Source organism: Anabrus simplex, chromosome 1, assembly GCF_040414725.1.
Source record: "Anabrus simplex isolate iqAnaSimp1 chromosome 1, ASM4041472v1, whole genome shotgun sequence".
NCBI classification, from domain to species: domain Eukaryota; kingdom Metazoa; phylum Arthropoda; class Insecta; order Orthoptera; family Tettigoniidae; genus Anabrus; species Anabrus simplex.
This window is the reverse complement of record NC_090265.1, coordinates 1,260,965,979-1,260,978,850: the sequence shown is the minus strand read 5'-3', so window position 1 is coordinate 1,260,978,850 and position 12,872 is coordinate 1,260,965,979. Positions and strand designations below refer to the sequence as shown.

At 36.8% G+C, this 12,872-nt stretch overlaps 1 protein-coding gene across 1 annotated transcript in view; it reads left to right on the top strand.

The window, feature by feature from the left end:
- Window positions 1–12,872, top strand: part of LOC136858261 (fibrillin-2) — a 529,944-nt gene that overhangs the window by 252,623 nt on the left and 264,449 nt on the right. The window contains exon 7 of the mRNA XM_067137663.2: window positions 7,417–7,665. Coding sequence (XP_066993764.2) covers window positions 7,417–7,665 — 249 coding nt within the window. The remainder of the gene's footprint in view (window positions 1–7,416; window positions 7,666–12,872) is intronic.

The following is a 12,872-nucleotide window of genomic DNA, read 5'->3' as shown; positions in this document are numbered from 1 at the left end:
TGTACAGCTTCATAACCAACCGATGTCTCAAAACACGCCAAACTGTTGTTGTAGGCAGTTGTAACTCCCGACTGGCATGACGAGTTGATTTTGAAGGACTACGCTGGAAAGCAGTTTCAATTCATGCAAAAATTTTTTCAGGAACACGAGGGCGTACAGGACTCTTTCCTTTACATACACATCCTGTATCTACAAAGTGTCGATACCATCTGTGAATTTCCACCCATTCGGAGGATCAATTTGGTACCTCAGCCTGAAATGTCTTCACACTGTAATCACGGAATTGCACTTCGCAAACTCGAGAACACAAAATGATTTCTGCTGCAGAGTAGCCATTTTAAACATATGATGGTTACCAAGCAAAACAGAAGACAACTGACATCTAGAGGCTATTAATATAAACTAGACTATGTTTCGTTTCTCCAATAGTCGAGTCGATAGTTTGGACAAAATAATACTTTGTAATAGTATATTCTTTTTGAAACACTCTGTATTTCTGCCATTTCTCTGTACTATTGCTGCCTATCCACTTTCTCCAAGCCATTTGTTTCTCTTTAACTGCTTCCTTTACCCTGCTTTTTCACCAAGGAGTCTCCTTTTTCCTTTTTCCTCCCTGATAGTCTTCCACTGGCACACTTTACAAATTCATTTCTGAAACATGTCCATTCTTCTTCCACACTGTCCAAGTTATCTTTGGGGATTTCTTTCTTCAAATCTTCTTGAAACTTTTCCCTTATTTCTTTCTCTTTTAACTTCCATCGCTTTGTGTTTCTTTCTTTTATTTCTATTAACTTCATTAGTTTACCAAGTCTTAATTTGGCTACCACCACTTTATGGTCACCTTCGAAATCTGCTTTTAGCATTGCTGTCACATCTTCCAGTTGTCTACATTTCTCCATCTCCACCAGAATAAGATCAATCATTGTCTTTGTCTTTCTATCTCCCCAACCATATCTAGTTATTTTTTGTGAGTTCCTTTTTCTAAACCATGTATTGTCAACAATTAATCCATTCCTTCTACAAAAATCTATTACCAAATCTCCTTCTTCATCTTGGTTTCCATAACTATAGGGGCCAATTATCCCTTCTTTTCCCTGTCTGTCTGTTCCAACATGTGCATTCATGTCTCCCATTACTAAAACCTCTTTGTCTTCAATACAGCTTTCCAGTTCTTCTAGAAACTCTTCTAAACATTCATCTGCATTCCCCAATTGGGGTGCATAAACCTGTATAAAATCCTTGATTCCACTCTCAAGTCCAAGTCTGACTTTAATTATCCTGTCACTGATCTGGTCAATTTTGTCCACATATTGTGCTAGGTCTTCTCTCAGTATAACACCAACACCATTTGTTGGCATCTTACCTCCACTCCAATATAATCTGTACCCTTTCTTCAATTCTTTTTGACTTTTCCCCGTCCATTTTGTCTCACTTAATCCCATCATTGCTGTGTCTTTTTTTCTCCATATACTCTATCAGTTCTTCTACCTTGCCATTCAAAGTCATGACATTGATGATACGGATTCTTGTGATGTCTAGTAGCCCACTTTTCACATTTCCCCAAGAGCACTGGGAACTGCGCGTCACTTCAGAGTGATGCCCTAATATTTTCCAAGGCCTCGATCAGGGTGACACCCTAGCATTTTCCGAGGCCTCGATTCAATCGCACTCTATTAGTACGACGTTAAATCACTTGCAAAAAAAAAGTTTAAATGCATGAGTTTGTCAAACAGCAAGTATGGTTCAGATATTTGTGATGCTGCATATTTTACTTTTTCGGTAATTTTAGGAGAATTTTTAAAGCTTCTGCTATTTTTCTCTATCTCCTCTGAGGGCATGATTCATTGTTTGCATTATTTTTTATTACTGTAAAAGACTGTTGGATGGATGAAGTTATGATGATGAGTAATCACCATTGGTGTTTTATTACTTCATGGATCCACTAGTTAAAATGTTCATGATCTTAGCATATTTCTGTTGCCTCTTGTATAATCCTAGACTGCTTTATATGAGCAAGTACTTGAACATCTTGGAATACTACAGAATGTCCCAGAGAGAGGGTGTACTCAGCTATTGTTGATTTGTCTGTCTGTTCAAGATGGATATTCATTTCATGCTCCTTGCTGTGAATCCCAGTGATCCAATATGTCTGACCAATGTACACTTTGCCACATGAGTGGGGAATTCTGTATACTCTACAGTCATGTAAAGTGTCTCTCCTTGTTTCAAGTTAGACGTTGCCCAGTTTATGAGACACTGTCAACAGCAGTTTCTGTATTGTACTTGCAAAGGGTTCTTACCAGTTTGGTTTTATAATAAATGTAAGTGGCGTAGGAAGTTCTCTTCACTTCTTCATTCTGTGATGGTACCCGTTACGCTCCAAAATGGCTTTTAGTGTATTTGTCTTCTGAATTCTCGATGACTCAACAGTCGCGGTTTACTTCTGAGGAAGCAGAGCAAGGTCTTGGCAAAATGTTTTCTTACATCATGTCTTGTTTCAGTTGATATAGACCCAAAAGACTACCATATCTAAAATTTAACAATTATTTGCAATTATTTCATTATCAGTAATGATGATGACAATATGTTTGATGTAGGTATCTTTGGACTAGCCAATCTTTGTGAATGCTTTTTGATTGAGTTAATTTTGAGTTGCCAACATTTTTGTATGTAACTTTGAGAGGTTTTTCTCCTATAAATTGTTGTACCTCTAATGTAATTATGATCAAAATTATAACACAAGCAACAGTTTAGAAATTCTGTAAAAGTTGCATAACATGTATGTATTTTGCCACATAATAAGTATTTGTTAGGCTTAAACTCTTGTTTGTAAAGTAATTCCTGAATCTCAAATCCATGGGTATTTTATTATATTATTATTATTATTATATTTGCCTTTATTTGTAGTGGCGAAGTTAGGACTCATGGTCCTCTCTTACACTTAACCACACTTCATTAACATAGTACATCTGAGAGCAATATTCATAATCTTATCTTAAAACTACCATTACAAACTAGAAACAAAATATGAAACAAAATAACATATCTATAAATATTCTTAGTCATGTCTTAAACTATCGTTACAAGTTAAAAGTTGATTGACACTAAATACCCTAAGCACAGTAAACGTACATTCATACACACATTCACTCTGCCAGATTCATTCAGCCTGGCGGCACATATCGAGGAGATGCTCACGGCAAGACAACTTGAAGGAATTTAAGGATTGTATGGCTCTAATGTTGTGGGGGAGAGAATTCCATATTCTAGCTCCATTTGCAACAAAGGAACGGCTGAATGCTGCTGACCTGCTGAGAGGGATAGCAAGTGTACTGCCAGAGCGTGTGTTATGCTGGTGGAAAAAGGATAGGAAATTGAGTTGTGAAGATAAGTAGTATGGGATATTCTCTTTTAATACTCGAAAGATTAATACTGCCACGTGGAGGTTTCTATATTGTTCAAATTTTAGAAGGGAAAGTTGTCGATAATAAGGGGTAATATGAACATCATAGCGTAAGGAAAAGATAAAACTAATACACGAATTCATAGCACGTTGTAATCGGTTTAGTTGTTCTCTCGTGGCATCAATTAGTACTACGTCACAGTAGGAAAATATAGGGAGGATAAGAGTATTTATAAGCCTAATTCTCATGTTTAGTGGCAGCATATTTTGATGATATTTTAGTGGGTGAAGGGACGCGTACACTTTTCTACAGATATTTGTAATGTGCTCTCCCCAGTTAAGATTCTCGTTTATAATTACACCAAGATTTCTTACCGAGTTTTCGTACGGAATAATTTTACCAGATAAAGTTAGTGGAGGAATGTTTTTGTTTTTTGCCGCACTGATTTGTTTCGTCTGCCCAACAATAATAGCTTTAGATTTTGATGGATTAATTAAAATACAGTTTTCATGAGCGTATGCACAGATATTATTTAAGTCAGAGTTCATATAACCTATTGCTTGATTGATGTCTGAAATTTTGGAATGGTAATAGATCTGCAGATCGTCAGCATACAAGTGGTATTTACAGTGTCTTAGCCGTGTCGATATATCGTTAATATAGATAACAAAGAGAAGTGGTCCAAGTACAGAGCCTTGTGGTACTCCTGAAAATTTCATTACCCATTCGGATGACCTATTCTGAATAATTACGTGTTGTTTTCGTTCCGTAAGATATGAGAGAAAGAATTCTAGGGCTGTCTGTCCAAGGTGAAGCGATTTCAATTTAGCAACCAGTACGTCTATATTTACTGTGTCAAAAGCGCTGCTAAAATCAAGAAGTGTAAGTAACGTCACCTGCTTTTCGTCCATAGCGCGTCTCATGTCGTCTGTAACTTTCAGCAGGGCAGTGGCCGTACTGTGTCCCTTTTTGAAACCCGATTGTAAAGGGTCAAGTAGTTTGTATTTATTTAAATAGTCGGTTAATTGCACGTGTACTATGCGTTCAAGAGGCTTGGAGAGAGATGAAAGTATGCAAACAGGTCGATAATCTGTTATAAGTACAGGTGAGGAAGTTTTGGGAACAGGATTTATAATGGCATTTTTCCACATTTTTGGAAAGAGGCCACTTGTGAGGCACGTGTTGTATATATGAGTAATGGCAGGAAGAATAATGTCAATGATGTGTTGTATTATGAGTATGGGTATTTCATCAGGTCCTACAGCAGATGATGTAATTGATAATACCTCGCGTTTCACGTCAATCTCTGTGACTTCGCGAAATTCAAAGAATGGCCTATTTGGTGGTGGGTGGTTCAGAAGAGATTTTATAGTCTGTGATATTGTGCGTATTTCCTGTTTAATTTTTACTTCAGAAAAATGAGCATTCAATCTCTCCAGAGAGATGTCTGGATTACATGGCTGGGGCAAAGCTTTCCCAATTCCAATGGAACGAAGTTGTTTCCAAGTGTTTGACACATTTAAATTTCCAGCCAGGTGATTGTAAAAAGAAAATTTCTTATTTCGAATTATTACTTTAATTCTATTCCGAAGTTGTCGATACTGTTCAAGCGCTCTGGAAGAGTGTGTGCGTCTGTAGAGCCGGTGTAACGCGTCACGGTGAGACATCATTTGTTTAATGTCATCGGTCAGCCATGGAGAAGGAGGTCGGGAGACTTTGGCCGTACGCTTAGGTGCATGTTTATCAAGGAGACCAAGTATAAGTGAACTTAAAGTTTCAACTTTCTTATCGATACCGTTTATATTTTTTACGTCATCCCAAGGACTATTCAAGGCGTCAACTCTCAGATGATCTAAGTTTATATGTTTAATGTCCCTGAATGTGATGTATCTGGACTTATACTTCGGTACTTTGAGCGAGTAAGATAAGTATATTAAGTCATGTGTCGATATACTAGGGGTAGGAATTTGTCCATGTGATACTATTTTCTGTGGGTTGTTAGTGACCATTAAGTCAATTAGTGTATGTGAAGATGAGGTATGATTTGTCGGTTTTAGTGGAAGTATTGTCATGTCACACGTCTGGAAAATACTTAAGAGTTGCTTTGTATCTCCAGTCTGTTCCAGTAAATTAGTATTGAAGTCTCCAAATATTAAAATATGTTCATAAGCAGGTGATAGTCTCTGCAGGATGTCTTCAATGTCTGAGAGGTGACCTACCCGTGGTGGCCGATAAACAACTCCTATTAAGGCTTTAACTGTTGTCACAGTTATCTCGGCAAAAATGAACTCAGGTCTGGGGTCAGGGCAGTGGGCAGATGTGCATACGATTTTACATTTAATATCATCTCTACAGTACAAGGCTACTCCTCCACCTCTTTTATCTATTCGGTCATGCCTGTAAATATTATAGCCCGTTATGTGTACCATACTACTAGGGATAGTTGCGCGTAACCAACTCTCACTGATACAAGCTACGTGTACATTACTGTTTTCAAGGAGAGTTGTTAGCTCCTCATGGTGAGCAGGTAGGGATTGAGAATTTAAATGAATGCAGTTCAATGAACGTGCGTTGGCCTGAAATACATTCGCTAATGAACCTTGGCAGCGGGGTGTCTCCGTTCTCGGATAGGAGAGGTTAGGGGTAGCGGGACAGTCAGGTCCACAGCTGGTAGTGGTTATAACAGTATTCATCACACAAAACAGAATACCAAGAAGAATACATGCTTCTTACCTGCGTATTTCCTCTGATATCGCGCCGGCTTTTCATGCACTCAATCACATTCACACTCAATAATAAAACACTATAATACAAACTTAAACTAATCCACATTGTCGTTACTTCACACTGTTTCACCCCCTAGCTGCTTGAATAACATTGTTAAGGTCAGCTCGTGTGGTCACTTGAATTTTCTTCCCATCAGAGCTTAGAATAATGATACGTCCATCCTTAGTCCATACAGATTTCTGACCGAAGTGGTCACGCGCGGCGTTTAGTATGTCCTTTCTCGTTGCTGTTAGCGATTCTGTTATCAGCATACCCAATCCCTTCAGCGATTTCTTTGCACGCCAGATACGGTCATGTTCGTGATATCGCGTGAACTTTATTATGATGGGCCTCTTCCCTCCCGTCACTACCTCAGCTGTTGTTCTCCTTGGTTTCCCAATCCTGTGACAGCGATCTAAATTGTCCAATGTCAAGTCTATTCCTAGGTGGGATTTCACAACACCGAACACCTTGTCATAGACGTCCTCGTTCGGAGCTTCTGCCACCCCGTGGAGTAATAGGCAGTTTCTCCTGCTGTACTGCTCTGCTTCGTCGATTAGGTCATCCTGTTTGGAGATCTGGTTGTGCATTTGGGTAAGTTCGGACTTCACCTCCTTAAGCTCCTCGGTGACAGCAGCTCTGAAAGACTGGAACTCAAGGGCGAGTGCGTCTAGGGAAACATCGCCGGGGTTGGTAGCACTGCTGTTGGCGGCGCGCGTTGCTTTCTCGAAGCGAGCTTGGATGTCGCTTAGCTTTTCTTCGAATGAAGAAATCCGCTTGTTCAATGACTTTAGAGACATTGTGAATGAATGTATGTAGCCACTGAGTGTTATTTAGTTATGAAACTTGACCTAGTACACACGAATTACAGTTAAACTTGCTGATTTGCTAGGTGGTTTACGGAGCTCTCTCACATGCACTTCTTCACTGCCACCATTTCTATTTAATTATTTAATTATAAGAGTATTGAATAAACAGATTTTCAGTTATGACACTTTTGTATACAGGACGGGAAATTCTTGTTTGTAACAACATTAATAGTATACAAGATAAGAAATTAAGTGCAATATGTTTATCCATCTCAAAATTCTTGAAAATATTGATGCTCTAGCCTATCGTGTTAGGCACATGAATATTATTACATGTGATACTATTTAAAACCACTTTAGATACTGTTATTTCATTTTTTAAAGTTAATTATGCCTGATTCATTGTTGTGGAATTTTTTTTTTTTGTCTGCAACTAGATATTGATGAGTGTGAAGCCATCCCTGGGCTGTGTGAAGGAGGTACGTGCATTAACTCAATGGGTTCCTTCACCTGTCAGTGTCCTGAGGGCCAAGCTCCTAATGAAGAAACCAACGTGTGTCAGGACCGAGATGAGTGTAAAGAGGAAGGTGTTTGTCAAAATGGACGGTGTATGAACACTGAAGGGTCATTCTACTGTGTTTGTAATTCAGGATTTATTCCTACACCAGATAGGACCAAATGCATGGGTAAGAAAAAATTAAGTATTTTTGAAATATATTGAAAAAAAAACCCTGTATAAACAGTAAACTCTAGATAACTTGTACGAAAGGTGGCAAATGCCTCTCCAAGTTAGAGAAAGTCCATTTTTTTTGAGTGGAAATAAAGTAATGCCTAAGGAATGAAAACTGATGCAGTACTTTAAACTACAAAGTTAATATGCATATCAATATAAAACACATACAGGTATACACAGCTTGATACTGGAGTGGAGAAATTTATGATTACAATAGAATTTTGTAGTACTAGCAAGTTATTTATAGAATATACTGTACTGTGTATGCCGAACAATAAAATTAATACCGGTACTCATTTTCTAAAATGATACCCAATATTTTAGTCAGAGTCTTGAGTCACACAATCTTTTGGAAGGCCTATTATAAGAGCATAATGGTGTTTACTCAGAAATGCAGGTTTGAAGAAGCTTTCAGTCTTCCTCTCTGAATTTATGTTTTTCGCAATTAATTATCTTACATGTAGCCGTGAAGTGTCTATAGAATAGCTGTGGACCAGGATCTGATGTCAAAACTAATTTATGAATAAACAAATTTATAAACTTAATTATTTCCTGTTATCATGTGTTTTTTTTCCAGGTAGTTAATAAATTCAATTTGTTTGCAGATATTAGTTTACATTGCATCTGTATCTACAGAGTTAAGAAATTGTATTTCAATTGGTACTTATAGACGAAGGAACAATATTTGTTCAGATAATTGGCTCCTTATTGAAGCATTTCTTTCTGCAGCTTTCAATGTTATTTGCTTAGCAAAAGTTTTTAAGTGAATCTTTCTACTACATTTGATTTAAAAAAAATTTATTTACATCTCATGGCTTCCTTCACAACCCCATACTTGCAACCTGTACAAGAGGAGGGTATAAATGGAGTCTTACTTAAGCTCGTAAGTACTCATATGTGTAACAGAGTCTCGATAATTTGAGGTAATTGCGGGGAAAGGTACCTCGGATTAGGAATAACTCGGACTACACAGAACAGCACAGGGAAAATCATGATACATGAAAAAAAAATCAACAACATTTGAAGCTAAGTTTCTGTATTGTCATTTCTTATATTATTAAATCAGATCAAAATCAAATCAAAATCTCTTTATTTGCAAATGAGGTGTCTACCTCGGTGGCAAATGGTACACTAAAATTCATTATTGTCAAGCACTAAATATTAAATTAACTTTTTTTTTGCTTTACGTCGCACCGACACAGATATGTCTTATGGCGACGATATATTAAATTAACAAGAAGAAAATTTTCCTATAATACAATATTATACAATTTATGCTAACAATTTTTTCTATTAAACACACAGTTCATCCTTAATAAATTTATATTGTTTACAAAATTCTACTTATAATATCTCCTGTACTACTTACAAATATAGTCAACATATACAGTATGTGGAATTACTTCAAATGATACTATACAACTGGTGTAAGATTAAAATTTACATTGCATTTATTTACCTTTTTTTTTTTTTACCCATTCTGGAACCTAAGTGGCATAACAACCTGCTGCGTCTTAACCAGAGCCCCTTTTGCCACCACTTTTCAGAGTTCCTGAAGGGCCTTCACAGCTACCGTAGCGGTCCCAGGGCCCTCGAAGTCCCCACTGTACTTCACCCCTACAGGCAGTCCCCTACTTTGGCAGTCCAAACTCCTTAGACCAGGGGATGGAATTAATTTATTCACACACATTTTTTATTTACATTAACCTGCACTGGTCGAATGCCCTCTAACATTTCATTTATTTTCTCTGTTCCTGTTTATTCTCTTCTTGAATATCTGCACAGATTTTGGAAAAGGATCAAACACTACCCCTGGTAAACTGTTCCACTCCTTCACACCCTTCCCAATGAATGAAAATTTACCCCAATCACTTCTGCTAAAATTCCTTCTAATTTTATATTTGTGGTCAGTCCTGCCGATATAATTATTTTCCAACTGAAGCCTCTCACGGATATCTCCCCATGCTTCTTCTCCTATATAGGCTCTATATAATCCTATAAGTCTAGTTTTCTCCCTTCTCTTACTTAAAGTTTCCCACCCAAGTTCCTTTAACATTTTTGATACACTACTCTTTCTCCTGAAATCCCCTGTTACAAATCTTGCTGCTTTCCTCTGCACACTATCTATTTCTTTTATTAGGTACTCTTGGTGAGGATCCCAAACACTGTTTGCATATTCCAATAATGGATGAATCATACTTACGTTGTTGCATCCTTTAAGTAGCCTCATTATGACATGTAACGATCTGTATGCTTTCCCAACAATGTCATCCACATGACCCTTCCAGTGCAAATTACTTTCAAATCTCACACCTAAGTATTTGCACTTGCCATCTTTTGGGATAACTACCTCATTCAAAGTATATTCAAATTCAGTTTTAAAGCTCCTGTTTGTAAATGTTGTAACAGTTGATTTGCCTCCATTAACCTTCATATTATTCTCTTCAACCGATTGTTGGATACTCTGAAGGTCCCTTTGTAATTCTGAACAATCGTCAATGTTATTTATTTCCCTATGAACAATTATGTCATCTGCATACAATCTTATTTTTGATGTTATATTATTCCCTAAATCATTTACGTATATTAAGAAAAGTAACGGACCGATTATACTACCCTGTGCAATTCCCTTACAAACTTTCTCTTCTTGCTATACATTATTTCCTACTTTGACTTTCTGAACCCTTGAATTTAGAAGTGTTTTTATCCAACGTGTAACCCTAACGTCCAGTCCTATTCCCTCCAATTTCTTTAATAATATTCCATGTTCCACTCTATCAAAGGCTTTGGAAAGATCTATGGCTATGCAATCTAACTGGCCTCCTGAATCCAATTGATCTAATATGTCCTGCTGAAATCCCACCAGTTGTGCCTCACAAGAAAATTTCTTTCTAAATCCATACTGGCTCCTCATGAACCAATTTTTATCATCACATATTCCTCTGATGTACTTTGATATTAAACTCTCCAGTATTTTACAAACTATACTGGTCAGGCTGATTGGTCTGTAGTTCTCTGGTTTTCTTTTATCACCCTTTCCTTTATAAATTGGTATTATTATAGATTCCTTCCATTCCTTTGGTATTACACTATTATTTATGACATAGTCAAAGAGAAATTTTAAATAAGGCACTATGTACCACCCCATTGTCTTTAACACCTCCCCAGTAATTTGATCACTTCCTGCTGCTTTTCCTTGCTGAAGCAGTTGGATTTCTCTGAAAATATCTTCATTTGTGAATGAGAAGCTTCTTGTTTCCCTCTCTATCTTCTGTTTCGGTTTCCAACTCCTGACAATCATCTACTGAATCTCTGAATACCCTACTAAATAGGTTTGCTTTTTCAGTATCTGTTAAATAGTATTCACCCCCTTCTCCCACCATTGTAGGAATTTGGATTCCTTTTCCTTTTTGATTCCTGATATATGAATACAGCTTTTTTAATTTCCCTTCGTGGTCATTACCCTCTTGAAGTATGCCATTCATATAATTCTCTTTTGCTTCCTTTTCACTCTATTCAATTCCCTCATTAGCTGGTTTCTAGTTTCTCTACTTTCCCTACCTTCTTTGATTTTCCTGTTTACTATTCTATATTTTCTTTTTAATTTTCTTATTTCCCTTGTATAATAAATAGGGTCTGAGGTCATTTTACCTTTCTTAACAGGTACAAATCTCTTCTCTCCTTCCCAAATGATTCCTTTAAATTTAGCCCAAAGTGTATAAACATTACTCCCTTCACTTATCCAACAACTGAATTGTGATTTAAGGAAAGTCCCAAATTCATCAACTTTAGTTTTTCTGTACAATTTCTTGTCTTGTGTGACCCTCGTATTAAGCCTTTTTGGTACCAGTTCTACATCCATTATTACAGCCTTATGGTCACCTATTCCTTCAATTACCTCAGTTTTATCAACAATTTCCTATGGTTTAACCAAGAATACATCTAGTAAGTTATTGAGATGAGTCGGTTCTTGTATTACCTGTGTAAATCCTCCCTCCCAAAATTAACTTATTTGCCAGTTTCTGTTCATGGGCTTCACTTACAGCTCCATTCCATTCAACTTCAGGTAAGTTTAGATCTCCCCCAATTATTACCATATCATTATTATTGTTTTTATGAGTATAATCTATTATTTTCTCAAATATTTCCATGTCTCTTTCCTCTCTTCCAGGCCTGTATGTTCCTATAAATTTGTTTATTCATAAATTGGTTTTGACAGACTGAAGAACCTAACAGTTATAAATTAAGTGAGTCAAAATTGAAAAGAAATGGCTTCAAATATCACAAAGTATGCTAAGTGGTAATCAGACCTATGATGAATGTTTTAAATGTTTTAGGCCTACTATTCAAAACTGAAACACGTGACTCACCTATTTGGAGAAAAGTCCATTCTCCTATACTTGCTGGCAAAAAATTGATTAAAATGCATGGAAAATAAAATAGAACATTCTTGACATCACAACTACACAAAGAATCATAATTTTCAAACATACCAGCAGTAAAATTTCTATTAAAATTACAAGTTGTTTGTAAAAATGAAATAACCAATGTTAATCTCTATTTTCTCCTCTAATAACCTTGATAAAACATTTGTGACAGCAAACCAATGATTGAATTAATCTCTATTCCTTGTAATAGTTTTTCTGTTATGATAAACACTTTACAAAAAGGAACAGTGCAAGAGAAACAGCAGCAAACGGCATTACCACATAGAAACATGCTAGGCCTATCACCGTGCCATAATATCAGCAAACAATTGAAGTTTTACAGAATGCGTTGCTCAACAGGGCACGGTAGTGTTATGTTGAATTCCATGAGAAGTAAAGTATGAACATAAAATGAATTTGATCTAGAAGGCACAGTAATTCTTTGAGTGGGGCTGTGGGTCTATAAACATCACAATACTAAGTGCAAACAATGCCTCGCCTCCAAAAATCCCCCCTCCCCCTCTTGCATTTACATCTCAGCTATCTAGGACTCCTGCAGCACAACAGCACAAGCAGTGCTAACAAGGTGGGTACACATAGCTTCGTAAGTCCTCTGCAGATAACAAGGGGATTTGTTAATAAGTTTGAAGGATATGGTAAACAGAATTTGGTTAGTTGTATAGAGTTACTGCTCGCAATATTGGTTATAAAATTTTTTGGGGTAATGCCAATG